The 26,914-nt window shown below is 33.9% G+C and overlaps 2 protein-coding genes across 2 annotated transcripts; one reads left to right on the forward strand and one right to left on the reverse strand.

The window, feature by feature from the left end:
• Positions 1 to 119: 119 nt before the first annotated feature.
• LOC129797872 (uncharacterized) lies at positions 120 to 12,045 on the reverse strand. Its single transcript, XM_055840736.1, has 5 exons — positions 11,977 to 12,045; positions 11,350 to 11,589; positions 10,991 to 11,090; positions 4,954 to 5,142; positions 120 to 667 (listed from the first exon to the last, which is right to left on the reverse strand). Exons 2-5 carry the CDS (start codon positions 11,350 to 11,352, stop codon positions 564 to 566), a joined length of 396 nt encoding a protein of 131 aa, XP_055696711.1. The 5' UTR covers positions 11,353 to 11,589; positions 11,977 to 12,045; the 3' UTR covers positions 120 to 563.
• A 2,455-nt stretch (positions 12,046 to 14,500) lies between these two features.
• LOC129810451 (FHF complex subunit HOOK interacting protein 2A-like) lies at positions 14,501 to 21,294 on the forward strand. The gene is made up of 4 exons (XM_055860975.1): positions 14,501 to 14,712; positions 14,771 to 15,133; positions 15,196 to 16,958; positions 20,549 to 21,294. Exons 1-4 carry the CDS (start codon positions 14,632 to 14,634, stop codon positions 20,658 to 20,660), a joined length of 2,319 nt encoding a protein of 772 aa, XP_055716950.1. The 5' UTR covers positions 14,501 to 14,631; the 3' UTR covers positions 20,661 to 21,294.
• The last annotated feature ends 5,620 nt before the right edge of the window (positions 21,295 to 26,914 follow it).

Raw genomic sequence — 26,914 nt, forward strand, 5'->3', positions numbered from 1 at the left:
TCATTCTGTCTTCTCACTATAATAAAACTATTAGTGGCAAGGTTGTATTCTCATCTGCGACAATACATAACATTTGGTCTCAAAATCTCAAAGATGACATAACTTTTTTTTCAGCAGTATTGATATAGTCACACAGTTAAATATATTTCCTTATCATGACTTTCCTTGTTATCATTAAACAATGAAAATATACAAAAATCACACAACATTTTTTTTTCTTCAAATCACAAAAGTTCGATTTTACCAAACAAATCATCATTTTGCCCAACGTGACATAACTCTCTCTTCATGCAATGAAAAAAAGAAACATATTGGTTGAGTCCCTTCCACTCCCAAACAATAAATTGGGAACAATTTGAGGAAAATTGAACTTTCAGGTTGGCCGTTAATGTCGATGAATCTCTGCTTGGTGTTGCATTTTCAATATCCATTATTATCAAATGCAGAGATTCGTGAGCTTTCGTTTAATCATCCTTTCTTTCCAGTCCACAAATATCTCCTATCCCCCCATATTAAAATAATTTACTCTTTTTTTACCTCGAAAAATAGTTACCATCCGCAGTTTAGGTCTTTTCAGTTGTTGTAGGGGTTGTATTACTAGTCGTTGCTGTGCTAGTAGCCTGTGACGAATTGACTCCACTGGGACCAGCCTCAGACGATGGATTGTCTGGAAAATATAAGGATGGAATGGATCCTATGAAATGTAGACCCATGAACCTTATTAAAATTTCCAGTACAATTTTGGGACACTTGGGGCAAAATGTAACAAATCAGAAATTCCAAAGTCGTTATCTAAAGTTATCGTTCTAAAGTCGTTAATATGGAAATCTTTTTTTTTTTGGATCCGACGAGGGGTAATTAAAGGACGAAGCCCGCAACAATGATCCCAAGGAATGAGAGCATTAGTCGCCACAGATTTCCTACAACTCTCAGAGCCTAACTATCCGCTACTCCTCTATACGATATCCTTCTAAAAGGGTGAATCGGGAACTGGTAAAAATAAAATGGTTAAATTGATTTTTTCAGAAAAAATGTATCATATTTGATCCTTTGGAAAATTGGCATCGCGAAACCCGAGAAACCCGGTTTTTGCATTTGGAAATCCGAGAAACCCAAGAATTGCATCGCGATACCCGAGAAACCAAATTTAAGCAGTACGAAACCCGAAAAACCGTAGAAACCCAGTTTTTTTTATAGCGAAACCCAAGCAACCCAAGGAATGCATCGCGAATTCCGAGAAATTTAGTTTTTGCTTCGCGCAACCTTAGAAACTCAAAAATTGCATCGCGAAACCTGAGAAATCCAATTTTTTGCGTCGCAAAACCCGTGAAACCCAGTTTTTGCATCGCATAACCCTAGAAACTCAATTTTTGCATCGTGAAGCTTGAGAATCAAGAAACCCTTGTTAGAAAATTCTCATTAATTAAAAAAAAATAATATGAAAATGGTTTTTCTGGAAAAACCCCATTCTTAAAAATTTTAATGTTTTTTTTACTATTTATCAGTATCATTGAGTACTATATTCCTTGAAAAATTTAACTTTTAATTTTGAGTTTAACAGGTTTAATTTTAAAAATGCAGCGAAATTTTAATTATTTTTAATAAAAGCAAAAGTGGAAGCTATCTTTTTCAAGGAATGTAGTACTCAATGTTATTATTCTTAATCGTGTCGGAATACTTGTTACAATGTAATCATGTTATATTGTTGCTGTTGTATCCCGTGTTCGAAGAATCCGCTAAGTCCATCAAGTACTCAATGTTGATCAACGGTAAAAGATCGAAACTTTTTGAAAGGATGGTATTTTGATTAAGATTGTTTTGAAAACATGCACAGCTTAAGCATGAAATGATTAAGATTGTGCTGAAAACATGAACAGCTGTTACTGTGTTATCACACTTGCACATTAAAATTTTAATATGATTCACATTAATTGTCGCTGGTGAGAGTCCAAATGTGTAATTTGTGTGTTTGAATCATTTTATATTCAAAATTTGATCTATTTGTTGATAAAAAGGTAGACTTAGCCCGCAAAATTTGATATAAATTGATTTATAGCATTAATGCGAAAAATTAATGCGATTTTCTCTTTAATTTTTTAATGTGAAAAATATTTATGCTTTAGGTAAATTTAAACTTATTTTTGCAGGCCAAGTCCACTACTTTATCATTAAAAAAAAACCAAATATTAAGTGACTCAAAGACACAAATAACATATTTGGACGCTCACAAGCGACAATTAATGTGAATCACATTAAAATTTTAATGTGCAAGTGTGATAACGCCGTTAGATTTCTTAAAACAGATGGTGCTCGTCAAAACCGGTACAGCCGAGCACGGCTCAAGAATAAAATGGATAAAATTGAGCATAGTCCTGCATAGCTCAAACAAAATTGAATCTAAATTTTTAACAGATTTCTTAATCTTAATCGTTTTATGTTTAACAGTTGTGCGCGTTTTCAGCACAATATAAACCTTTTCATGCTTGAGCCATGAAGATTTCATGCACAATGTCTCAGAAGTACCAGTTTTATACACAATAGGGCGTTTCAACTAGGAAAAATTTTTTTGGCACTATTCTTTCGGTGCTGTATTTGATGAGACAAGAAAGTTTTTCTTCTACGACCATATGATCAGACGCTGTTTAGAGGTGGCTGAACGACCCTCTCTGTAGTGTAAAATCCGGTAAAATCAGAAATTTGTTCTACAGAGAGGGTCGTTCAGCCACCTCTAAACAGCGTCTGATCATATAGTCGTAGAAGAAAAACTTTGTTGTCTCATCAAATACAGTACCGTGAGAATAGTGCCAAAAAAAATTTTTCCTAGTTGAAACGACCTAATACACAATCTGAACCATCGTATACTTGAGTTATGCGTATTTTCAGCACAATTTTTATTTAATATATTGAAGTATTTTTTTTTATTTCAACTCGAAATCTTGAAAGAATATAAGGACAAAATGCGTTTCAGGAGCCAAGAGGAGCGCCAAGAAAGCTGTTCAAGAAATTCGGCGCCCCCAAAAAGCATCTGAAGGAATTTAAAGTGTCCCTTTTTATTTCAACACGAAATCTTGCAAAAATATAAAGGCAAAATGCTTTTTGAGAGCTTTATGGGCGACAAGAAAGCCTATATGTGGAGCTCAGAGACAAAATGGCAAATATACTATGGCTAAAGCATAGGATATGTGTCATTTTGCCTCTGAGCTCCACATATAACAATAGAACGGCCCAGAAAGTGAGGGAATTAAAAAAGCTTTTTCTTTACTTCAACGCGAAATTTTGATAGATAAGAACAAAATTTATTTTAGGAGCAAGAGGAGCGCCCTAGAAAGCCTCGTAAAGAAATTAGAAGTTTTTTTTAAATTTATTTTAAGGCGTCATTTTGGTAGATTATAAGGACGAAATGCAACTTAAGAACCAGAGGGCGTCCCAGAAAGTTTTTGAGAAAATTAAAAGTTTTTTTTTTATTTCAACGCGAAATTTTGCAGAATTATAAGGACAAAATTCATTTTAAAAGCTAGAGACACGCCCCAGAAAGTCTCTGAGAAAATTAAAACTATTAACGCAAATTTTGGTAGATTATAAGGACAAAAGGCATTGAAGAACTAGACATTGTGACATACATTGGGTAAACTTGTGTCCAGTTCGCCTTTTCTACCTAATCTAAGCCAAGATTTTTCATGATAAAAATGGCTTTTGGTACACAATTTTTTTGTCAGTAAGGAGGCTCCCCTAATAAGGAGGCAAAAAATTAGGTGTTTTTCTAAGATTTTTATAAAGACAAAACCAAAAAATGACCAAGCTTGAACCAAGATTGATCCAAAATCTGTGTAAATATTACTCTTTTTAGGTGTATTAGGGGTTAAAGTTACGCATTTTCATGTTAATTTTACCCTTAAAAAGGTGTAAAATTAACATTAAAAAATGTTGATATATTTTTACACCTAAAAATTGTTAAAGTTCTGAGGAAAAAAAAGTTAATCGCACCCTCTTTTTTTTCTCAGTGAACCTTGCCTCAAAATTTTCTATGCTTAAAGGCCCTCCCGAGTAGCTTTAAAATTAAATAATACCTTGATACTTTAATTGTAGATAAATATTAAAGATCTGTTTTTAACACTTGGAAGGATCCTAGTGGCAGCCGCTGCTAATTTAGTTTTCAATTTTATTTTTTATAGTGAAGAATATATCATTTCGCCTGGAGGCCCGATTGAATGCGTGCAGAATATATCTGGCTATTTTTTCGTTATAAATTTTTTAATATAAATTAAATATTAATGTAAATATATTGCAAAAACAAAAAAAAAACTGCACTCGGAAGGACCAAGTGGCAGTTGCTGCCATTTGCATTTTATATGGGAGTTTGACGTTCTGCAGATGTAATTTTCTTGATTGTTAGTGTATAAAAGCCCTAAAAGAACAGTTTGAAAGCGTTTTTGTTAATTATTGAGATGAAATAATAGGGAAAAGTGACATACCTTTAAATGCGTCAAAATCAGAATGCTTCAATTTTTCTCTTATTTCCCAAAGCTCAAAATCCATTTTGTTAAGCGAAGTTAATAGAAAATAGTTAATAGTATTAACTATTGTTCATAAAGTAGAATTTTTCCTTTGAAAAATAAGAGAAAAATTAAAAATTCAAAGGCTGCCGTATTAAAAGGCACACCACTTTCCCTGACTCCATGATTCTGATAAAGATGAAAACATCGAATGGTTAAAAATCTTTAGATACAGTACCCAAAGAAATGAAATTTCTGGTTCAGACACCAGAAAAGAACTGACTAAAGCTCCGAATGTTAAAATGTAATTAAAAATATCAAAATATTATGTAAAATTCGATAAGTGGCAGCGGCTGCCACTTGGTCCTTCCGTGACACTTTTAGTTAGGGTTCTACGAAGTGTTAAAGAATACGGACTTTAGGAATTGAGGGGAAATCATTAAATAAAACAAGTTATTACCTGAAGTTGATAGTGCACTGAGACGTTCTGGCAGATCCGCCGTAGTTGTTCTGCAGTGATCACTTAATATATCCGGCAGGGCATTTCTCCTGCCCACACGCCCAGAATTGTAGAATTCTGAATTTTCATCCACTGTACTTGAGCTCGCACTTTCCTCCTTCTGTGTATCCATTTTTAGAAGTCTCAGCACTAAATGAGAACACAGAAAAAATTTACACTCACTCACTGTAACAAATTGGAAAAAAGGATAAAAGAGCAAAAAGAGACGAAAACATGCACTAGGATGAGTTAGACAAATAAAAAGCATCGTTTCCAACGAGCAAGAATTATCGATAGAAATGTTTAGTAGTGAGTAGTATTTCATAAATTCAATAACAATAACTATATAATCAAGGGGAAGCAGAGAGATAATAAAAAAATGGATATAAAAGAATTGAGCAAAAATAGCAATTCACGCTTTGAGACGCGATTCAACCTCCCCTATCATCCCTTCGTAGGGGGATGGGATTTTTTTCTTCACTTATATAAATTCTCTCTTGCTGACTAAGCTTTCACGAAAACTGCGAGAGTATCTTCAATCCTTCGAGCATCGTACAGATGATATATATCACATTGTTGAAGATTTATTGTGAACAACAGAAGTGAGAACGGGGCAAAAATCTATGTTGATGCAAGGAGATGCGGGATGTCGGACATCTCTCATAGTAAACGTTACAATGTAAATATTCATACACTCCTGGCAATATTTGCTATACCATATACCTACCCTAACACAATTGCAGGATTATCTGCAGATTTATTAGATGAGAATACTTATTGAACGTCTTTCGTATGTGTTTACCTAGCTCTGGTCAATAGTACAAAAGGATAAATAATTTTATACGAACATTAGAAATATCGTATTACTTTAGTCTCTAAAATCTCTTTCTCATGCATTTTTTATATCGATTTTCATAATTTTCTGCAAAATGGAAAAATAATTTAACACTTTCTACATTGTTAAATATGCAAAGTTCGTGAGACAACCACTGGGGGTGCCTAAGTCACAATTATAAACAATTTACATATATTGCATACTCTTCAATTAAATATTTTCAGCAACGGTGGATGAGTATTCAGGTCATTGGAATTTCCAGAGTATTCTATTATTATCATTAATTATTTACAATTACAGGAATTTACTTCATTACAGAAAGCCAACTAAATTCTAAACCACTATATTCTTTATGAACCTTATGAACTAAAAGGATAAAATGTTTTGTTTTTGGTACCAATCTATGATCTACTGCCAAATTGTCATACAATGAGGGCTTCGGAATCTTTTGAATATTTCCTTTACTTAGTCCTTCACTGGCAAAATGTTACAGGCTAAATATTCTCGATGATCATCCTGAGTTTCTTTGGGCTATAAGGTTTGTGCACTAAGACAGACTTACGGCTTATGCAGAGAGACTATAATCATTGTACTGATAAACTATAAGCCGTCTCTCGACTTAAACCAAAAAATCTGTCCAGCACATTATACGGGCTTCAGACCTAAAGCTTAGCCCTAAGGCTTAACTTCTCTAATTTCTTATCAGTAGAAATTTTTTGGAAAATTTAGATTTAGAATTGGACTATTAAGAGAAAGTAATGTATTTGATTCAGAAGAACAAATTAAATTGGTTGCTATTTAGGATTTTAAGACCTTCGAAAACTAGGCTAAACCTCTAGTTTAAAGACGGTCTTATACTATATCGTTTACTAAATTCTTATCAGTCATGATTTTATGGATCTTGACTACAAATCAGAAAATTTTCAGTTTGTAAAAGCACAAAAAAATGTTCGTCAGGTAATCAAGTTTCGATTAATATTTTATGAAAGAAATACAAATATTTACAAACTTGTTTGTTTTCTTTAATAATCCATTTATATGAAAAAAAACTATCTTTTGCCCATGAATTTTTGGGAATCGCTACAAAATCAAATATTTCAAAATGGCTCGAAAAACATACTTCCGTTCTTTTAAAACCCTCAGGTCCTATACATTTGAAGCCAGTAAAAAAATATATAACCGTTTGTGACTTTGACCCCGTCTCTCTATTAATTAATTATCGAAAAATTTTATGCTTTTCATTATCATGCATGCCAGCCAGAACCTCCCTACTTTCCACTATACTATTTTTATCTTGATTGTCTAGAAAATTATTGCAATTATCTTACATTGATATAAATAACTTCAATTGATTCAATTTTATAAAATCAATTGTGAAAGGCATTTTCCACAAAAAGATCGTCTAAGACGACAAAAGACTATACAGCCTAAGAAGAAGCATTTCCGCCGTTTGGCTTTGGAGGCTGGTCGTCAACGCTGAGACAGCGGTGGACGCATGGTAAGAGGCTTATTGTCAAGACACATGAAGGCAAATAAATACAATACACTCAGTCCCCGCATTATGCACTTCGGGATTATGCACCTGACGGAATTAAGCTGGCTACACACTAGACGAAATTCATTGCAATATTTCTTTTTAATATCCAATATTGACAAGGATTGCCTCGACATTGCAAAGATTTATTGACATAAAAGTTTCAATATTGAAGAAAATTGTTCAGTGTGTAGGCAATTATTGCAATATTTGTTTCAATATGGAGCATTTTTTTTTTAAATATTTTATTTCATTATTTTGAATGGCTACACACTAGGCCAAATAATATCAATAAAAAATTTTAAAGTCACATTGAAATAAAATTTCACAGAAATTCTAAATATCAAATTAATTTGATACTCCAATTGGTCAGAAGATTTCTGTTGATTGCTTCAGGAAATCATAGATCTTCTGGGATTTTGTTGTGTATTTTATCAAATACGCCCATAATCCGCAAGTTGGTCAGAAGATTTCTCCTGGTTTCTCCAGGAAATCACAGATCTTCTGGGATTTTCTTCTGTATTTTGTCAAGAACACCCAAAATACCCAAGTAGGTCAGAAAATTTCTCGTTGTTCCGTAGATCGCAGAAGATTTCTGATTTCCTGGAGAAACTAGGAGAAATTGTTGTGTTACCAATTTGGGCACAACGGGCACAACACTGTATGAATTAATAAAATAATTTTTTTGCATTGTATCCCAACCTGGCTCACCAGATCAGGGAATAATAAGACACCGCACTCTTAAACCAGACCTGGAGCTGGTAGTTTAATTTTTTTTATTTTCTCGCCACTCTCTCCCGAAAATATCGCCTCATTTTCCATCAAAATCTTATGACCAACTTGGGTATTTTGGGCGTTCTTGACAAAATACAGAATAAAGTCCCAGAAGATCTGTGAAATTGCAAATATTGAAATATTGGTTTCAATATTCTCTTCAATGTCACTTTAAAATGTTTTTCAATGTCACTTTAAAATGTTATTATTGCAATAATTTGCCTAGTGTGTAGACAGCTTTATGACATACAATTACGCAAGTTTGCCTACCATTGGGAGTCAACTTATGAAATCATTTTTGAAATTCGCCTGAATGTATAGGGGAGACTAGGGTAAAAAGTCACAATACGGATATTTAATTTTTACAAGTTACTCGATTGCTTCAAAAATTTCTAATTAGCGCAGTTTTATAGGAAATTTACCGCTCTACAACTTTGTGAAAGTAATATTCCTCTATTTTGTAAGGAAATACGTTTATCGAGCCGATTTCTAAAAGGTAATTTTGTGACCATTCTCAAAAATGCTGGGGCAAATAGTACCAGACATTGGGTATTATCATATTTTGATTCGCTTCATTACAGTCTTCTGTAAATTTGAAAAAATACCGAGAGGACATATTTTCATAGAAAATTTATTAATCTAGACCTTTGTAAAATACCGTTTTCTCTGCGAGAAAAGTGAGAAAACGAGAAAAGCGCTTTTCAAGCTATTTTAGAAAAAAAAATGCACACAAAAAGACTGTAAATCGTTTGACCAATGCATACAACAAGCGGCGAGATATGATAATGACGTTTCTTTTCGCCGTGAGACATCAGAAATTGCTTCGCTTTTTGTTACGTTTTGCTCCATACCTTTTGTTACTTTTTACCCCAAGTGGTCACTTTTAATAAAAGGATTTCTGGAGAAAAGAATCTCTGTAAAAATCTAAAAGGTAAAAATTAATATCTGTTGTAAGGAAAATATTTGAAAAATAGGGCTAAAAATTTCAATATTTTTTTTTCTAAATTACTTGTTCAAATTCTAAGAAGCTTACGACTTTGAAGAAGGTCTATGGAGGCCATCTATGGAAAAAATTTAAGCCGCTATCTCTTTTATCTTGGAAGAAAATTGAAAATCTAAATTTTCAATTTGTGACTTTTTGCCCCAGTCTTCCATACTGTTTGTTAATGTATTTCTATTAAAGAGTTAAATCTTTTTGTTTTAACTACTTTTACTCCGCGCGTAATTCGTTCTACGGCCAATTTATTCAAAAGAAACCCGTCAAATCATTGCTCTACCTGCCGATTTTACTCTGAGGTTTTTTGAATTATAGCGGTATATTCTAGTACATTCAGAGAAAATCTGTAGATTTTCGGCAGAAATTCTTCCGAAAATCTGCAGATTCTCGGCAGAATTTCTGCATAGGAAATCCGCATAGTCTCCATTGTCTGAACAAAAATATTGTTGATTTATCAAGATACTGTACAAGTTACAAAGAAAATGGTATGCTCTGCTTAACAAGCATTACCGATTAAATGTTTTAGATGAGTAAAAAGATTCAAGACAAAATTACTAATTTCTTAAAAATCGCTAATCGAATGATACAAAAACACGAAATTTAGGTCGACAGTGTGTTCAAAGTTATCACACTTATAACACGACGTCGCAGAATTCTTTATATAAACACTGTGATATCACCAAGAATAGCTGTATTGAATTTTGCAAACTTCAGTGAAAAATATTCCATCTTTCTGGAATATATTTCACGATATATTTTTATTAGGATATTTTTCAAGTCTGGAATGTAGAAAAATCTACAGAAAATCGGCAAAATATCTACAGAAATTCGTCAGAGTATGCACCAGGATTCGTCAGAAAATCTGCAAAAATTTCTGACGAATTTTGTCCCAAGCGCAAATAAAATTCGTAGGAATATCTACAGCTTTCTCGGCAGATTTTCTGCAGAGATGTAGATATTTTCTGCAGAAATCTTAAAGATATCTGACGAAATTATTTGACGGGAAGCCCCTGCGGGTATGCAATTTTCTGCGTAATACCATTTCGCGCGTTTTTTCGGTCCTGAAAATGTGCTTAATCCCGGGACTGAGTGTATAATTTTAGTGAACATGGGATTTAGATATTGCATTAGTAACATAAAAGTTTTAGATTTTAGCCTATCCCTTTTGAAGGTGTAGGATATCCTCAAAAATTGAAAGTGCCCTATTGCAACTGATATTTTTCAATTTACTTGTGTAAAGGCCTCTACACATTAGAGGAATTTATGTCCTTATTGAAGCAAATTCTCTAGGCTTGTATAGGAAAAACTCTTCAATATGGACATAAATGTCTCTAGTGTGTAGTGGCCATAAAACTCATTAGGGGTGACCAATAATAAATTTGCATATTTAAAAATATTGTAGAACAGTTAAATTATTTTCAAATTGCCCACAAATTCTTTTACTTCCTATTTCATGCAAGGAGAATTAATTGTCTACGTCTACTGTTACCAATTGTTAGGAGTTTCAGGGAACGATTAAAAAGGAAGTGTATCATGATATCCTTGTTGATATCATAAATATTGAAGGAAGTGTTTTTGAAACATCGCTCAATTGCTAGTACACACAGAGACCACACAGAAGCATTTTCCAAGGGTGTCCAACAATATTTCTATATATATTCACGGAGGACGGCGGTGAGGATGAGAAGAGGGAGAGAGATTATTGATCGGCAAGTGATTTTAGTTTTATAATTAGTTGCAATGGCACCTTTTTTTTGGCCATCACACACTGCATTTATTATGGTTAATTGTAGAAAAGAAATTCATCAAACTAAATAATATTAAGTTTTAATTTAAACTGACTTCCCACACAATATACCTTTCAGTCTATTCAATCTTCTTGACAGGAATCTCCTTGCAATTCTCCCTGTTCTCTTGTGTGCCGTTGTCTTCATCATTGTTGTTGGCATCTTTCCGTTCTACTTGCGTTTTGTGTAATATTTTGTGTGTGTGTATTTTTTCAATAAAAGAGCATAGAGAAGAAGAGCAGAAAAGAAAAAAAAATATGTGCAAATGATTGTGAAACAATGTGCTACATGCTGAAATATATTTTTTTAAAGTAATGTCCTAATGTTTTTGATATAAAAGCTGTCGAGAGCGGTTATAAGAGATAAAAAAAAATAAAAAAAAAGAAAAGTTTGAAGAAACTTGAAGGATAATGTAGTCTTTTTGCCTTACCATCTGACCCTCTCTTCTCTTCTGGACAACTTGATTTCTCTTGCTCTTATTGTTGATGGTGTTATGAATTTCTGTTAGACAAGTGATTTGATGGGTATTTTTGCAAATTTCCCCGGCAATTTGCCCTGGAAATTCTGAGGCCCTGTGTCTCTTGTGTCTCCAATGAAATTGTCTTATTGCCCCCTTTTCACACTTGAAGTGTAAATGCCGGTAATTGACGTCATTGTGTTGTCGTAGACTCTGAAATGAACAAAATGAATAACTTAAGTACTTCATTTGCAATTTTATAGAGACTCTTGGGTAAAAAAGACATTCGCGAAAATGAATATTTTTGCGTTGATGCAATTGGAAGTATGAGTGGGTGGGATGTCCCTGAAATAATCCACCTCAAAAATACTGTGACTAACATGAACCTGGTAAATTTTCCCTTGGCACAGAGCTGCCTCCTATACCCTCTCAGACCCAGCCCAAAGGATTGTTTCAATTCAGAAGAACCACTCGACAATAGAAATGTTCGCAGCAGAAATAATCAAATAAATAATGGAAAAGCATCCTCTGAACTTGCGCTTGTTTACAATTTCATGACAAAAGTGTGGAGGAGGAGAAAGAAAAAGGATGGATTTTTGCCTTACCAATTTGAGCACGGTATCCCAGGAATTTCCAGCAATCTCCTACACCAATTCCTTCTACAACAGTGAATTATTAATTTGAGACTACGAAACACTGGAATTCACTACTCACTATTGATTAAAATTGATTTTTTATGCCTCACAAAAACATTCGTGTGTTTTCACAGTCTGACGGCTCAATTTGACGCCTCGTTTTTCGCCCTGTTATCACCGACCATTTTCGCCGGATTTCGCCATCACCACCCCCTATCACATCGATTTCGATGAAAATAGGTAAAGGTAAAATACTATACGGCAATTGTGATTTTCAGGTAATTCTTCTCGAAAGGGACGCACCGCTTATGATTGTGTACTGTGACCACTGGCACTGTGACTATGCGTAATCCATTTCTTTCTTATAAATTTTTGCTAAATTTGCCATTATTATCGTTTGTTTTCAAATTCGGAGAGACAGAGGAATTTATATAGAATCCATTCGCTTTTCAGAGGAAACCCTATTAGGGTGGATTGTGGAAATGGAGACACTTAAGAAAAAGTTCAATTTCAAATGCATTTTTAAGCCGAATAATTTTTTTTTCATTATCTTTTCATCATGAGATTGCTTGTGAAGTATTCTAACAGAATCTTAACAGTTTTTAATAGATATTTCAACCAATTAATTGGAATATTTCATCAAATTAAAAAACAACACATTTTGAAAAGATGGACAAAATTTTGGAAAGCGGGACAAACATTTTTGGAAAGTTGGACATAGTGGTATATTAATGACAAAATATTATACGAAATATATGTAGAAAATCAAATGTTGAGGGTTTTCTGTGTATACTTGCACATTGGATGGTTATGCTAATCCCTCCTTTATGTCCGGATAACGACAAGATTTTATCCATACTTAAAAAAAAGTTACACTCGTTAGAGCGAAGAAGTACCTTGGCTTGCATGTTTAAGGCCAGTTGCAGAATACGGAATTTTTTTATGGGAAAAATTTTAAAATAGACCAATTGATCAGCAAACAAAATTATTGTGTCTACCTGAAGGGAGAATCTTACGATAATTTGGACATTCTAATGGCCACTGGAAGTCAAACACCACCGTATTTGAAGACCTGGACTTCCGCGATGACTAATTATCGATTTCCACTGGGGTTTTTATGCCGCAACGTCAATATGTTTGCCAATGTGAATTTGAAAATTGTCTTGGAAGGACCCCTGAAGCCGTGGGCATACAAAAATTTCGATAAATTATTCTGGAAGTTCGAACAAGGCTCGAAACTCTGCTTGAAACCGTCGCAGAAATCCGCTCCAAATAAGATTTGCCTAAAAAACAACGTTTAGCTTTTCGATTTTGGAGCACAATGACCTCAACGATTCCCGGATGCAAAACTGCTTGACTTCTCCAAGAGGGACATTTTGTTGATCAAGATTAGAACTAAAAAGTAGCGGTCGATGATGAGACAGCCCTTCGTCGTAAATGGCAGAGCATTCGGAAGGCTGGCATTCGTGCAAACTACAATGCATTTTCTGACAGACTTAATAACATTGTCTAGTCAAAATAAGATTGTACTGCACAAAACCGACATTTTAAAATTTTGATGTATTTACTAACATTTTATTCTTATTTCAAAAAAGTTAAACAAAAAATGAGGATAATATAGCGTCTTAGTTTGTTGCACTTTTTTTCAGCCACCCTATATAAGGCAGCTATTTTGCTTCATGGATTTCTTGGGTGGTAATTCCGATAAAGAAAATATGTTCTTTTATATGCGTTTAAAATTAAAAACATGAATTAAATCCAATCTTTCGGAGGATTTCGTAAGCTGAAAGCTTGCTAAAGCCACCAAGAAAAATTTTTCCTTGACGAAAATTATGGAATGGTAAAAGCTCTTTTCTCTTTTTTTGTAATAATTTATATTTTGTGACCATAGTAAAGTTTTTAAATGTAGAGGCTCCTAAAAAGTAAGTGCCGTGGCCTCAGGGAAGCCAGCTAAATCCGGCACTACACCATATCACTGATTGATTTGAAATAATTTTGAAATTTCTCTAAATGTATGAAACATTTTTACGGAAATCATTTCTTATGGGGCCCGCGCCCGCGTGGCCCGGCAGAAAAAGACTTGCGCTAAGGCACGGGGTTGTAGCAGAGTGCGATTTTAAGTTCCATCTCGTTCATTCTCACGGGATTTCAGACAAGATGTAATTTGTAAATATATTTTATATTTAAAGTAATCTAATAAAAATAAAATAAAACTGAAATATCCTTGGAAAAACTCAGTACTATTGCGGGAAACTTCATTCGGAATGAAAAGTTTGAAGCGGTTTGAAGCGAACGGAAAGATATGTATTTATCTTGTAGTATTATTTTACAATTTTTTTTGTGTTGATCTCGTTGATCTTCCTATTTAACCAAAAAAAGAAATTTAAAAAAATTAAATGTATGTAAGTATATTTCAATAAACCAACGTGATAAATGGTTAAGACAGATCTTACACAATATTCAAGAAACATTTCTAGGTCAATTACAATATCTGTGAACTTTCAAATATAAATAGTGTAATGTGTTTTTCTTTTCCAAAAAATAAAAACATTGTTCTGAATTGAGTGATTTCTGGTAAATTGTGGGAAATGATAGTGTAGAAAAGGTTCCCTGGGACTTTATGTTGAGTTGCAGAAAGCTTGGAGTCCTGAACAAAATGTTTGGAAGGCTGTCTGAAGCTCTACAAAATGCTGCAGATGTGGTACGAATTGCACAATAATTTGATTGGCTTTTTTTTATTGAACCTAGTTATCTTTCAGCTTGCTCCACCACCAACTCCTCTGCAAGATTTTGAGTATCACTGGCGTATTATAAAGAATTTCTATGGAAGTGACCATGATCTGCCTAAAGTGCATATTTCGAATACGAATGTACCCTTTCACCTTGAGGAACTTCTGCAAATTTTAATTCGGGAGCAGACCAGTGATCAGGAAAAGAGTGAATTGAATTCCAGAGAGTGTCTGGAGTATCTGCTTGAGGCTAAACCGTTGGATTTGCTTGTTGAGAAAGCTCTTTCTGATACCCCGCCCGGGATTAGAGTGCTCACACTGTCCTGGCTTCGGAGATTTTTGTCCTGCACTGAAGATCCTCCTGTGACTGGCAATATATTTGAGTCTATTCAAGTAAGTGGGATTGTGATGTTTTCAGGAAGTTGAGGGATGATTTTGACGGGTTTGCATTGCAGAAACTCTTAACACTTTGCAATGGAAATGGGTCAGCTTATGAGAAAGAAGAGATTCTCTTCCTTACCACAGTGGCCGCGTTAGTTCGCAAAAATCCGTCTTATGTTAATTTGTTCCTGCCATCGCATCAGCATTTAGTTCCTTTAACTTCTACCCTTCTGGGGATGGCCCCATCGAAGCCACCAAAGGGAAATCCTCTGTTTGACTGTAGCAAAAAAGACCCCAAAAGAATTTCTCTTGTCCCCGACACTGCAGCATCCACCTCGAGTGCTGACCAGATCGATGCCTGTGATACCAATTCGAGCAATCGGGATAGTATTTCGAGCTCAAAGGTAGTTTTCAGCTGTGATTGTGACGGCAGTGAAGATCGGTTCACCCTTTTGGATTCCATTGTTCTGTATTTGGACAGTCCAGATCATACAGTGGTAGTGCGAGCTGGTGAAGCAGCTCTGATTCTGACTTCCCTGCCCACAATTGACCTCTCCTGTGGGGCTGTTAAAAGCAGCCTGGACACTTTCGGGACCTACTTGATGGAGAAAGTTTGGTACTTCTGCCAGAGAATCCCTGAGGACATGAATCCCGAAGACATTGAGGATGTCAGTGTTTCCTGGGGTCTCACTCCACGTGATTCAGACGCAATGGATTTCATTGGACGTCCTCAACTTGTGGAATTCCTCGCATGGCTCGACTATGCCGATTGTGTAGCGAAGGAATGTGAGAACCTTCATCCAAATATGAGTGATAAATTTAGAACACTTGTGCTAGAAAATGCCATAGAACCTTCTCTCCTTGATACCAACGCACCCTTTATGCTTCTCTTGATTGCCAAAGTCATCCGCCAAATCCATTCTGCTGCATTTATGAATGAAATTGCAACGTGGCTTGTGGCTGAGGAAAATATCTCAGCGATAGTTGGAGGAGATTGTCTCCTTACCATTTTGATAGAAAATTGCCAGTACAACACTCCACTTGTTTTCCACACTCTCCTCTTCGTTGAAGCTTTACTGGAGAATCCCAATGAGAGAATTCTCCATGGCATGCTCTTTTGCTATCTCAATCGTCGAGGGTACTGCGATCCGGCAGCTCAAGCTGTCCAGACATGGTCTGACGAGGAAGATGAGCGTCAGAAGAGACGTGGAAGTGCAACAATAGCTGTGAAATCTCGCACACTCGCTCCAGCCAATATCATGAAGATCATCAACAATTTCCTCCTTCTTCTGCCCCGGCAGATGCTCAACGAGAGCGTTGGAACGTGCTATGAGGAGTACATGAAGGATGCCAATCAGCACTACAGAACGTGGATTAAGAAGACGGAAAATTTCAATTGGCCTGTAGAAGCGGTCTTCCCGGACAAAGATGACCCAACACCCGAGTGCATTTCACCAATTTCTGGTAATTTCGTTCCGCCCCGGGGACCAAAGAGAGAATCTCAGTGCAATGATAGTGGGATTTCCGAGGAGAATTTTTACGAGGGACCTCTATTAAAACTCCTGTTCAGGCACATCCGGAACATGGCAACGCAACCTTATGAGTTCAATCTCGGTGTCATTGCTGTGATGTCAAAACTTGCTCTGTTACCTCATCCATACCTTCATGAGATTCTCCTGAATCCGGAGATTGCTGTAGCACCAGGTGCTTCCACACTTTGGACGGTGCTTCAAGATGTGGCAAAGCAGCTTCTGCTTGATATCCCGCGGATTGAGGGATTTCAGCAGAAAATAGCTCAGACCGAAGAGAGACTCTTGACCAATCCACCACTTCTCAGGTAAGTGAAAAATTTATTTAATTTTTTTTTCAAAGCAAGATGACCTTTTGATAACACTATGCAACAGTGATTTTGCCCTTGAGTTATCATACTATTTTAACTGCTCGAACTCCAAGAGAGAGCAGTTTTAATAATCGTGTTTTTTTCAACTTCTCTCCATCCTAGCTGCCAAACGGTAAAAGATATTGACTTCCGGTGTTCGGTGACCCCCCACAAGTCAAAATTCTCTACCGAACTAACTTACCCAAATTACCCCCACCCCTCCTATCCCCTCCAAAAACATGTTTTTTTGACTTTGCTCAAAATTGGTCCTGTCGATTTCGTTCATTTTTGGATATGTTTCGGAGGTAGTCCAGCTGAACATTTAGTCCTTAGACACCTATCACCGGAAAAATCGCCATCTTGAATTATTCAAGGTCAAAGGTCAACCACCCTGGAGGGCCTAATTTTCAACGGATTTGGTTAAATTTGGACTTTTTTAAAAGATCTTTTAATTTTGAACCCGACTGCATCGGTCATAATCGGTGATGGATCGGGAAAGTAACGGTAATAAATTTATTTTGAAAATACTGTTTTTCGCACTTCTTCAGTCTTTTGACCCATATAAAATTCAAACGGTAAGAGATATCAACTTCCGGTCTTCGATGACCCCTCCTCAAATGACATTATCTCGAAAGTAACCTCTTTGTTTTTACCCCCTCCCCCTTCATGCGTTCTCTATCCCCCAAAAATAGGTAAAAAATGAGGTTTTTCTAATTTTGCAAAAAATTGGCCCTGACGATTTCGTTCATTTTTGGATATGTCTTGGAGGTAGTCCAGCTGAACATTTCGTCCTTAGACACCTATCACCGGAAAAATCGCGATCTGGAATTTTTGAAGGTCAAAGCTAAATTTTCACCCGATTTGTTCAATTAATTAATTAAAAGGTTAATGATTTTTTGAAACCCTCTTCTTAAACAATTTTCAACTTCAAGATAGTTTGTGGTGATTTATAGATAAATTTAATTCGACAATAATTTTCTATATACATCAGAAAACTATATACATCAGAAAAAAAATAAGAAAACCCAATAGTGTACTTAAAAATTGTACTGGGACATGAATCCATTAATAAATAAACTTGCGAAAAGGTATATAAGGCAAAGCTTTTTCTCGGGAGTTCGAGCAGCTCGCAAAGCCTCGGACGCTTTGCCACCCCTTTTCTATTGCTTTGGTCAAAAGATTTATGGAATTACTTATCATTTTGATTTCATTTTGCTCCTGGAATCTATGCAGACCCTTTTTGCCATTTTTTAAAACTTGGAATTGTAAAAGGATTAGATTACACGTCTTTAAACTAAGAGAATTTAAAATTGTACAATTGTAGCTAAATATAAATTTTTGAAAACTTTGAGTACAATCCAGAAGTGACTTATAAAATGATTTTATTTTTGTGATCTTCAGAAAAAAACCCTGTAACAATTTTATTACACTTATCAAAGACTCAAACTCAGACAAAAAGTTAATTTTACTGTAAAAATTTAAAAATGCAATTTTAGTCATTTTACTGCTGGAACTCTACAGAGAGAACAGTATATATAATATCATAGCTGACATTATAAGTGAATTCGAGTGTTTAATCCATTTAATCTTATTTTTTCACACAAATTTTTATACAGATTCTCTAACCCTTTAAGGAAGATTTTGGTAACTCGTGACCCATAGAGAAAATAATTTTTCCTGACTACCTAAAGTAATTTCTTTCTTAATATTCGTGTGTAATCGCAAAGTAGAAGCTTGTAGGAATCTAGGATATTTTTTGCAAACATCCAACTATTGCTATATAAGAAAATAGTTAAACTCAAAAATGATGAAATTTTAAATTGCCATATTTATGAATGATTTCTGTTATTATTTTTTTTATTTCAAATTTTTTTAAGCAAAAACCTCTTGGCACTAGAAACTACAATAACTTTACTTAATATTTTTCATTATAATGAAAATTTATCATTCATTGGTATTGTCAGAAAAATTATTTTAATTTTTGGGCTATTTTTACTGTGTTATCACACTTGCACATTAAAATTTTAATATGATTCACATTAATTGTTGCTGGTGAGAGTCCAAATGCGTAATTTGTGTGTTTGAATCATTTTATATTCAAAATTTGATCTGTTTGTTGATGAAAAGGTAGACTTGGCCCGCAAAATTTGATATAAATTGATTTATAGCATTAATGCGAAAAATTAATGCGATTTTCTCTTTAATTTTTTAATGTGAAAAATATTTATGCTTTAGGTAAATTTGAACTTATTTTTGCAGGCCAAGTCCACTTCTTTATCAATAAATAGAAAAAAAACCCAAATATTAAGTGACTCAAAGACACAAATAACATATTTGGACGCTCACAAGTGACAATTAATGTGAAACACATTAAAATTTTAATGTGCTAGTAAAAATTACACCGCATCAGACTCTATTGGACTTTCTAAGGTTAGTTAGTAAGACGTTTCACAAATTTTGTTTATCAGTTTAATTTTTATTGTTAATTTTCGGTCTGTAAAAAGTGTCTCGTCCTTAAAGGGTTAATCGTTCATGTATTGTTTTCATTAGCAAAAAATCGCCAGGATCTCTAAAACAGGTCTTACGTTTACATTTGTACAAAATCAAACTAAAAATACGAAATAAGTGGTCATCGCAACATAAGTTGGGGATATGTGTACCACCATAACAAAAAAGAAAATCGAGAATCGAATGTATGTAACCCTCAAAATTTTGAAAATTCACTTTACCTCGTACATGGTCAAAGCATTTAAAATTACGCACTTTCTTCTAAGTTTTCATTTTGAGAATGGTTATCTGAAAATTCGTAAACCAGTTTAAATCTGGAGTAAACCGATATCATATATTATATTACGGAAAGTCCTAGCTCGTAACTCGTGAGTTCGAGCCTCCCTCTGAACTGGAACGCTTTGCCATCTTTTGATAATTTGCAATTTTATCATTGAATTATGAATTTTTGTTTTTTACTGATCAAAATAATGCAACCCGTTTTAATTACCTGCATTATAATTATATTATGATAACAAGGATGGGTTATGACCTAATACTGGATTTTCGATGTAAAAAAGACCTAATTCGCGTCTTCAAAATCCCATTTTAATAATAATAATAATTTATTAACTGAAATTAGGGATGCTCCCTTTACAATCAGTTTAAGGTTATTAGTTTATCGGTTTAAGATTTTTAATTCTATTCCGCAGAAAATAGTTGTTTTATACTTACCATGAAAAGCAGTTCAATAAATTCGTGAATTGTAGAAAATCTTTTCTTTATCTTTATCTGCAAAATTTGTAACTCTGACAGAAGATTAGAAAAAAAATAATACGTTCTTGTTATCACATAGATTGGACATAAGTTTGAAATTGATGACTATTGATTTGCCATAAATTTGCTATTGAGTTAGGATTTTTTTCAATTGAATTTAATTTATTTTCATTGCATCTCAATGTCTTATTCGACATGATTGGAATCTTCCGACAGTTTCATTCAAATGTCGGGAGAGAAAAGTAATTTTAATGTAAGTTCTTTTGTATCCATTCATTTTGCAGTGAGCCGTCTGATAAGAATGAAACTCTCTTCGAAGCCATTGTCATTCTCAAGGAGTTCTGCAAGGAATTAGCTGCAATCGCCTTTGTAAAGTACAATAGATCCACCGAATAATGGTGACTTCAGTGCACGTATGACGTGCTCAATGGGGATATCCTCTGTGTATTTCACACTATTGATAAATATACCACGATTATTGGTGATGGCTGAAGAGAATTAAAATAAAAGAGTGCGTTCAGTATCCTGTGTTAACTAATTTTATTAGTTTTTTTTTACTCAATTTCGACAATTTCCATTTTCTTTTTTTTTTCAAATATTCTAACGTGTATCATATACCTTTTTTTCTCAAATGTATCATGCTGCAGAATTGTATAATAAGGTGTAACAGTGTTAAATTTAAAAATTCATTTTCTTTCATTCAGTGTTATATAGAATAATGCAAGTAAATATTTACAACATTCTCTCCTTTTAAATCTTTCCTCTGTAGAATACAAGTTATTTAAGAGAAAAAAAAACAACAAAGAAAAAATAGTCAAACTGAGAGGTGATTCAAAAATTTACCACTCAAATTGTTTATATACAAGAAAAATTTTTCAAAAAAAAAAATCTAATTACAAAAGCAACATTATTAGATGTTTTCAAAACAATGAATAATGTGTAGATTTTTGGTTTCATGTTTTTGTATAATATTTTGTCCAATGGTGTATGGCAATTATAGTTGGTAAAATAAAGCACAAAATAAATTTGCTACATGGTATTTTCAATGATTTTACAAAATACAGGTTTTAGCGGAATGATAACTTAATTGAATGCGCTATTTTGAAATGGTTCTGCCCAAACGTGCAGAAACAAATGCAATTTAGTCCTTTTAGAAGCTATTTCATTATGCAATATGGTTCTACTATCATAGAAATTGGTTTTGCAAATATTCAATATTTATCAATTCTCACATTAGACAAATGGCTATTTGTATTAAAGTTTATTAATATATTTTCTATAATATTCCTTCTTTTTTTTCTGCAATATATTGCATAATTATGTAAAATAATTATTTCAAATCGCTCTTTTGCTTCATAATGATTTTTTTTGGGACAATATTCTGATGTGACTAGTAAGAACTCTTATAATTTTTTTTTCACTAACAAATCAGTTATTAAAATATAACTCGTAGAAACTATATTTTGTTCTTTAGAAAAGAAAAAAGAAAATTATTGTATTGGTCAGTTATTTTTACGTATTTACGTACCTAGAGTTTCTCCTTTTTTTTTTTGCTAATATATCGCTCTTAAATATAAAATTACTTTGGAGTAAATGTAAACATCATTATTTCACTGCAAAAACTTTCTTCTGCACTAACCATAAAAATATTGTAAAATATTCAACAATTTCTGTACTCATTGCGCAATACATGTTTATGTAAATTTGATGATATAACAAGAAAAAGGTCCTAAAAGATTAAAATGATATGAATTTTCATCAGGATTCTATTATATCTTTTACATTACGCAATTTGCATAAGATAATCAGGACTGAAGTGATGTGTATGGGTTTTATTTTTACCAGAATATACTTTTTTTTCTCTACTTATTTTATAATACGGAATGCCATGAAATTTACATGTTTGTGAGGGAAAAAATTAAATTTTTTTAATGGAATTCCTTCTTTTTTTGATATTTTGTTCTGGGATAATAACACGCAACACTCAACTATTGATAATACACATTCATTTTTATTCTTTTCATTTTTTTTTAAACTATTCCACAAATTTACTCTATTTTTTGAATAATTTGAGTCCCATGCTTTTACGTGATATTCCTGCGAATGAGAGAGTTGGGATACATTTCTCTGGTTAATTTCCCTATATATTGGAAGGGTGGGTAGTATTTCCTAAAATATTTCAGTAATAGTGATCATTTGAGGAATTATTCTATCATGGAATATTTCTCAAAGAATTCACTGCTAAGGGAGAATAAAATGTGGTCATAGTGAATGCTTTGTAGAGATTTTTTTTTCAGGGTAGAGAGACATCAAAAGAATTTTTAGGGTCAGGTTAATTCTCAATCCTTTTCTCTGTGTCCTTTTTTGTGGACTGGCAACTTCATGAAGATACTTAACATAACACAACAGAATTTTGGGGATGAATTATCACTAATTTATTTACATTAATAGCATCATTTAAAATACAATTGATTGAATGTATCAATAAAATCCTCAATTGCATTTCTTCCCATTGCACCGATGAGCAAAAATATTTCAATGTATAATAAATAAGACTTACATGCTTTGTCTCTTTTTAAGTAATAAATCTTGAGGAAAATACATTCTTCTATAATATTTGAAAATTTCTTGGAAAATTTCACCTAATAATTTGATTAAAAAGCTCTTTCTTTAATAAATTTAACGATGTTAAACGATTTTTAAAATTTACATATATATATTTTTTAAATATTTAATGGTGCTAATTTAATTTTCTGTAATGATTTTTACTGCCCAAACTTTAAAGTTTAATTTGAAAGTATATTTTAATACTTTAGGGGAGAATGGGAAACTTCAATTGCAAAGCAAAGGGTTAAAGGAATCTAGATTTTAATTATTTTTTATACTTTTAATTTTTTTAAGCAAAACCATTTTGGAAGAAGAAACTACAATACTCAAATATAATATTTTCATTAGAGTGAAAATTATCAGCCATTGGTATCGTCAGAAAAATTATTTAAATTTTTGGGCTATTTTTGTACCTATCGTTCATAGAGACAAAAAATACACCAAATTGGACTTTGTTGGATTTTCTAGATTTTCTAAGGTTAGACATAAGACCTTTTCCTGATTTTGGATATCGGTTTCATTTTTATTGCTGATTTTCGGTCAGCGAAAACTGTCGCGTTGATAAAGTGCTAAAAAGAGGAGAGCAATAAAATCCACCGATTTTGACTACGAATTCGCAGTGATAATAACTCCTGATATTAAATAATAACGCTAAGACGGCGGTGGCCAATGAAAACTACTGAATGTCTTAATTGTTCTCCCTTTCAAAAACTCTCGGGAGAGCAATCAATGGCTCTTTCGACCCAAGTTATTGAAACCATCCAAATTTATCACTGCACTTCGTTCGTGTATAAATACAGTGGGACCTCGATAGAGTCAATCTCCAATAGAGTCAACAGCTATTTTTTTACTCTACAGACTCCAATAGTGTCAACTTGGACTCAAATTGACTCGATAGAGTCAACATTTTCTTTTATTATTGAACTAATAATATTATAGGATTTTATTATGATTTTTTCGAAATTAAAACCAGTGTTTTTGTATAACAACGTAACACTTTTAACACAAAAAAATTATATAAGGATATGGAAATTTTATGATAAAATTCGTATATTAACCGCTTTTTAACTTTTTATTTAAGCTTTTTTACTAAATAACAAATACTAAATAATATAAAATAATAATACATAAGATTTTTTGATTAAGCCTATTGATTGCAATGTAAGGAATTTTGAGCCATCATTAATTTGGAAGTGAATGATATGATGGCATAAACAAAATATGAACTTGAATTACAATAAAAAACGTACAGGATGCTAGGCTTTTTTTTGAGTATAATATAGTGAAGAAATTTTCTCTAAATATTCAAACTTTTTTAAAAACTCACTTGTTTAAAAAAAATGTACATGATAAACGATCATAAAAATTACCCTTCTAAAAACAACGTGTAAATTTATTTTAAGTTGCATTTGGATCAAAAAGAAAAATAAGGAACATAAATAATCGTGTTGAATTTATCAATTATCTAGTACAATATATACAATAATACCCCTTTTAACAAAATTTCACAACATAATTGATTTTTATCGGACTCCAATAGAGTCAGCGAATCCAATAGAGTCAACAGGCCTGGAAATAATTAGTTGACTCTATCGAGGTCCCACTGTATATACTACCCTTGGCTACTCATTTTAATTGGGGGTCATTTTCTAGGATTCCATGAGACTAGTGTAGGTTCGGAGTTCAGCTTCTTCCTTATTTCGGCGAATTTTCTCTTACACGCGTTCTTTCTGTAAAATTGGCGCTTTTTGTTTTCACGCTCTTAAGCACCGCCGTGCTCACGTTCAGCCCGGAAATCCGGATGTGCTTCAGTATTGGTCTTCTTGAAACGATACACAATGTCATTGAAGCGCTTCTCCACTCGGATTTCATTACATCCTTGTTACCTCTTGACTACTTTTGAATCATCAGTTCATAAACTACAGGAGATGCCGTGCTTTCTCCAGACATTTTGGGTCTCTGTGTCTATCCTAAAAACAGAACGATCCGACGACACGATATGATCAGAGACAATATCACGGAAGAGGCGTCGAGAAAGGATCTAAGGGCTTGTGCTCAATAAAGAGCAAACCTTCTCCTTCCGCGACGGCAATTGCTTTCGACCCGATCTGGCGGAAAAGTACTACGTTGTGATCTCTGTGGTGGATGTCACAGTCTGCCGCGAGGATGAGGACGAGTTTGCCCAAAGGTTCAGCGACAAGGTTGAAAAGAGGACAGGAAAGTATTTTAGCCATCTAATATATATTCGTAATCAGGAAGTGGCCAAATTCGTTTTGGCAAAGTTTTGGGGCAGATCGCAGGACATGAGATTTTATGCTGATTATGAGGTGGGATTGTTAAGAATCTCACCTAAACCTCTTCTTCTCGTAGTGCAGAAACTATACAATACAACTTAATGAATTTTCGGTCTGATGAGATGTAGCAGAGAGTGGACGGAAAAATTCAGGACATTCATCCTCGAAACGTCGTGAAGAATTAAAGAGTAAAAATCAAAAGAGGTCTAATTTTTCCTTCTACTATCTGCTACAATACAACCCCTGCCTCGGTGGTGCCCATTGTCGTGGGCACAAAGGGTGCAATACCCTCAGAAACAGTATGGGGCCTAAACCTCCGCAAAATAATTACCAAAAGGTTCATAACTACCGGTTCGATGACCGCTCTCCGCTCATCCATCGTTATCTATAATAAGTTCATGGACTATGAAGGATGGTTAAGGTCTAGTGCTGGCCGTGGATCAAACACTCGGTTAAATGTCAGTCCTGACTTCGTGTGTCGTCCCCGTTTTAAGCTAAAGGACTGAAAAAAAAAACGGAAATACGTTAACCATATTTGTGATACAAAGGATACAAATATGGTTAACTGACAAAGAATCCCCAGCCGCTCTCAACAAAAATGATTATTTGGCAACCAGGCCAAAAGAAACCGGAAAGTCTAAAAAACATAATGGAACCGAATTCGTCTAAGAAAGTTGGTGCATAACACCAGAAGGGTAGAAATTTTAGATTAAATTAAATTTAAAAATCGAATCAAGGATTATGAGGCAGACAAAATCGATAATTCAAACGAAAGTTATTAGAATTTTGATCTTGGAAAGTTTGAGGATAATTCAGCGAAATTCTTTAATGCAATTCGGTAAAATTTGCTAAATGCTCCATTCTACCGGTCTATTTACTAAACTATTCAACATATTTACTCTGGAGATGGCCAATGAGCACAAGACACACTTAGGCTAAATGGCCTGGTCTTTGGCGTGCTAAGTGTGCTAAGCTATTAGTCCTGGAATCTGACGGTAAATTGGCAACACAATTAAGAACGCTAGTTGGTCTGCTTACGGAAACTATGCTCTTACCTTCCACTTAAAAGGAATAGGCATAAGCACACACTGAAAGAAATCCGAAAAAAGTTAAAATAACATTCTAAAAATGTTTATTTTACCCTGCAGTATTGATCCGAAATCAGTATAAATATTATGCTTTTTAGGTGTATTAGGAGTTAAAGTTACCCTTTTTCATATTAATTTTACCCTTAAAAGGTGTAAAATTAACATTAAATAATGTTGATATATTTTTACACCCAAAAAGTGTTAAAATTAGATTAGAAAAATAAGAAAAAAAGTTAATTTTTCCCTATTTTTTTCTCAGTGTAAAGACTAAGAAGACAATAATTACATCCTGTGTTACTGTCTAGCATTTGGGATCGGATACATTCGCAAAGAACAGGTAATTTTGCTCGAATATTGCTTTTTTTATCTAACGTACATTGATTGCTGATCTAGAGACCAAATGGTAACAGATATCATTATCTGGTTTTCGACGACCTCCTTTATGTGGACATTTACTAGACACGGTTTTTTCCTTTTCCCTTATTCCCCTCCGAACCCTCCAAAAACATGGTTATTGGTCTTTCTCTAAAAGTCCACTAGTCCTAGTCCACGTGGACATTACGACAACACATACTTCTGCCCCCTCTGCCCCAAAGATTTTACATTTAAAATTTTTCAAGATCAAAGTCAGGCAATAAAAAAAGAAAATTAACCATTGATT

The sequence above is a fragment of the Phlebotomus papatasi genome, chromosome 1 (genome assembly GCF_024763615.1).
Source record: "Phlebotomus papatasi isolate M1 chromosome 1, Ppap_2.1, whole genome shotgun sequence".
Lineage (NCBI taxonomy): Eukaryota > Metazoa > Arthropoda > Insecta > Diptera > Psychodidae > Phlebotomus > Phlebotomus papatasi.

What these genes read in the sequence shown, in the direction of transcription:
- LOC129810451 (XM_055860975.1), top strand. Translation starts at nt 14,632, where the DNA reads ATGTTGAGTTGCAGAAAGCTTGGAGTCCTGAACAAAATGTTTGGAAGG. An exon ending in ATATATTTGAGTCTATTCAA is followed by an intron (nt 15,134 to 15,195) that starts GTAAGTGGGATT and finishes TTTGCATTGCAG; the next exon opens with AAACTCTTAACACTTTGCAA. An exon ending in ACCAATCCACCACTTCTCAG is followed by an intron (nt 16,959 to 20,548) that starts GTAAGTGAAAAA and finishes TTCATTTTGCAG; the next exon opens with TGAGCCGTCTGATAAGAATG.
- LOC129797872 (XM_055840736.1), bottom strand. An exon ending in AAGATTGAATAGACTGAAAG is followed by an intron (nt 5,143 to 10,990) that starts GTATATTGTGTG and finishes GTTCTCATTTAG; the next exon opens with TGCTGAGACTTCTAAAAATG. An exon ending in CAGTGCACTATCAACTTCAG is followed by an intron (nt 668 to 4,953) that starts GTAATAACTTGT and finishes TATATTTTCCAG; the next exon opens with ACAATCCATCGTCTGAGGCT.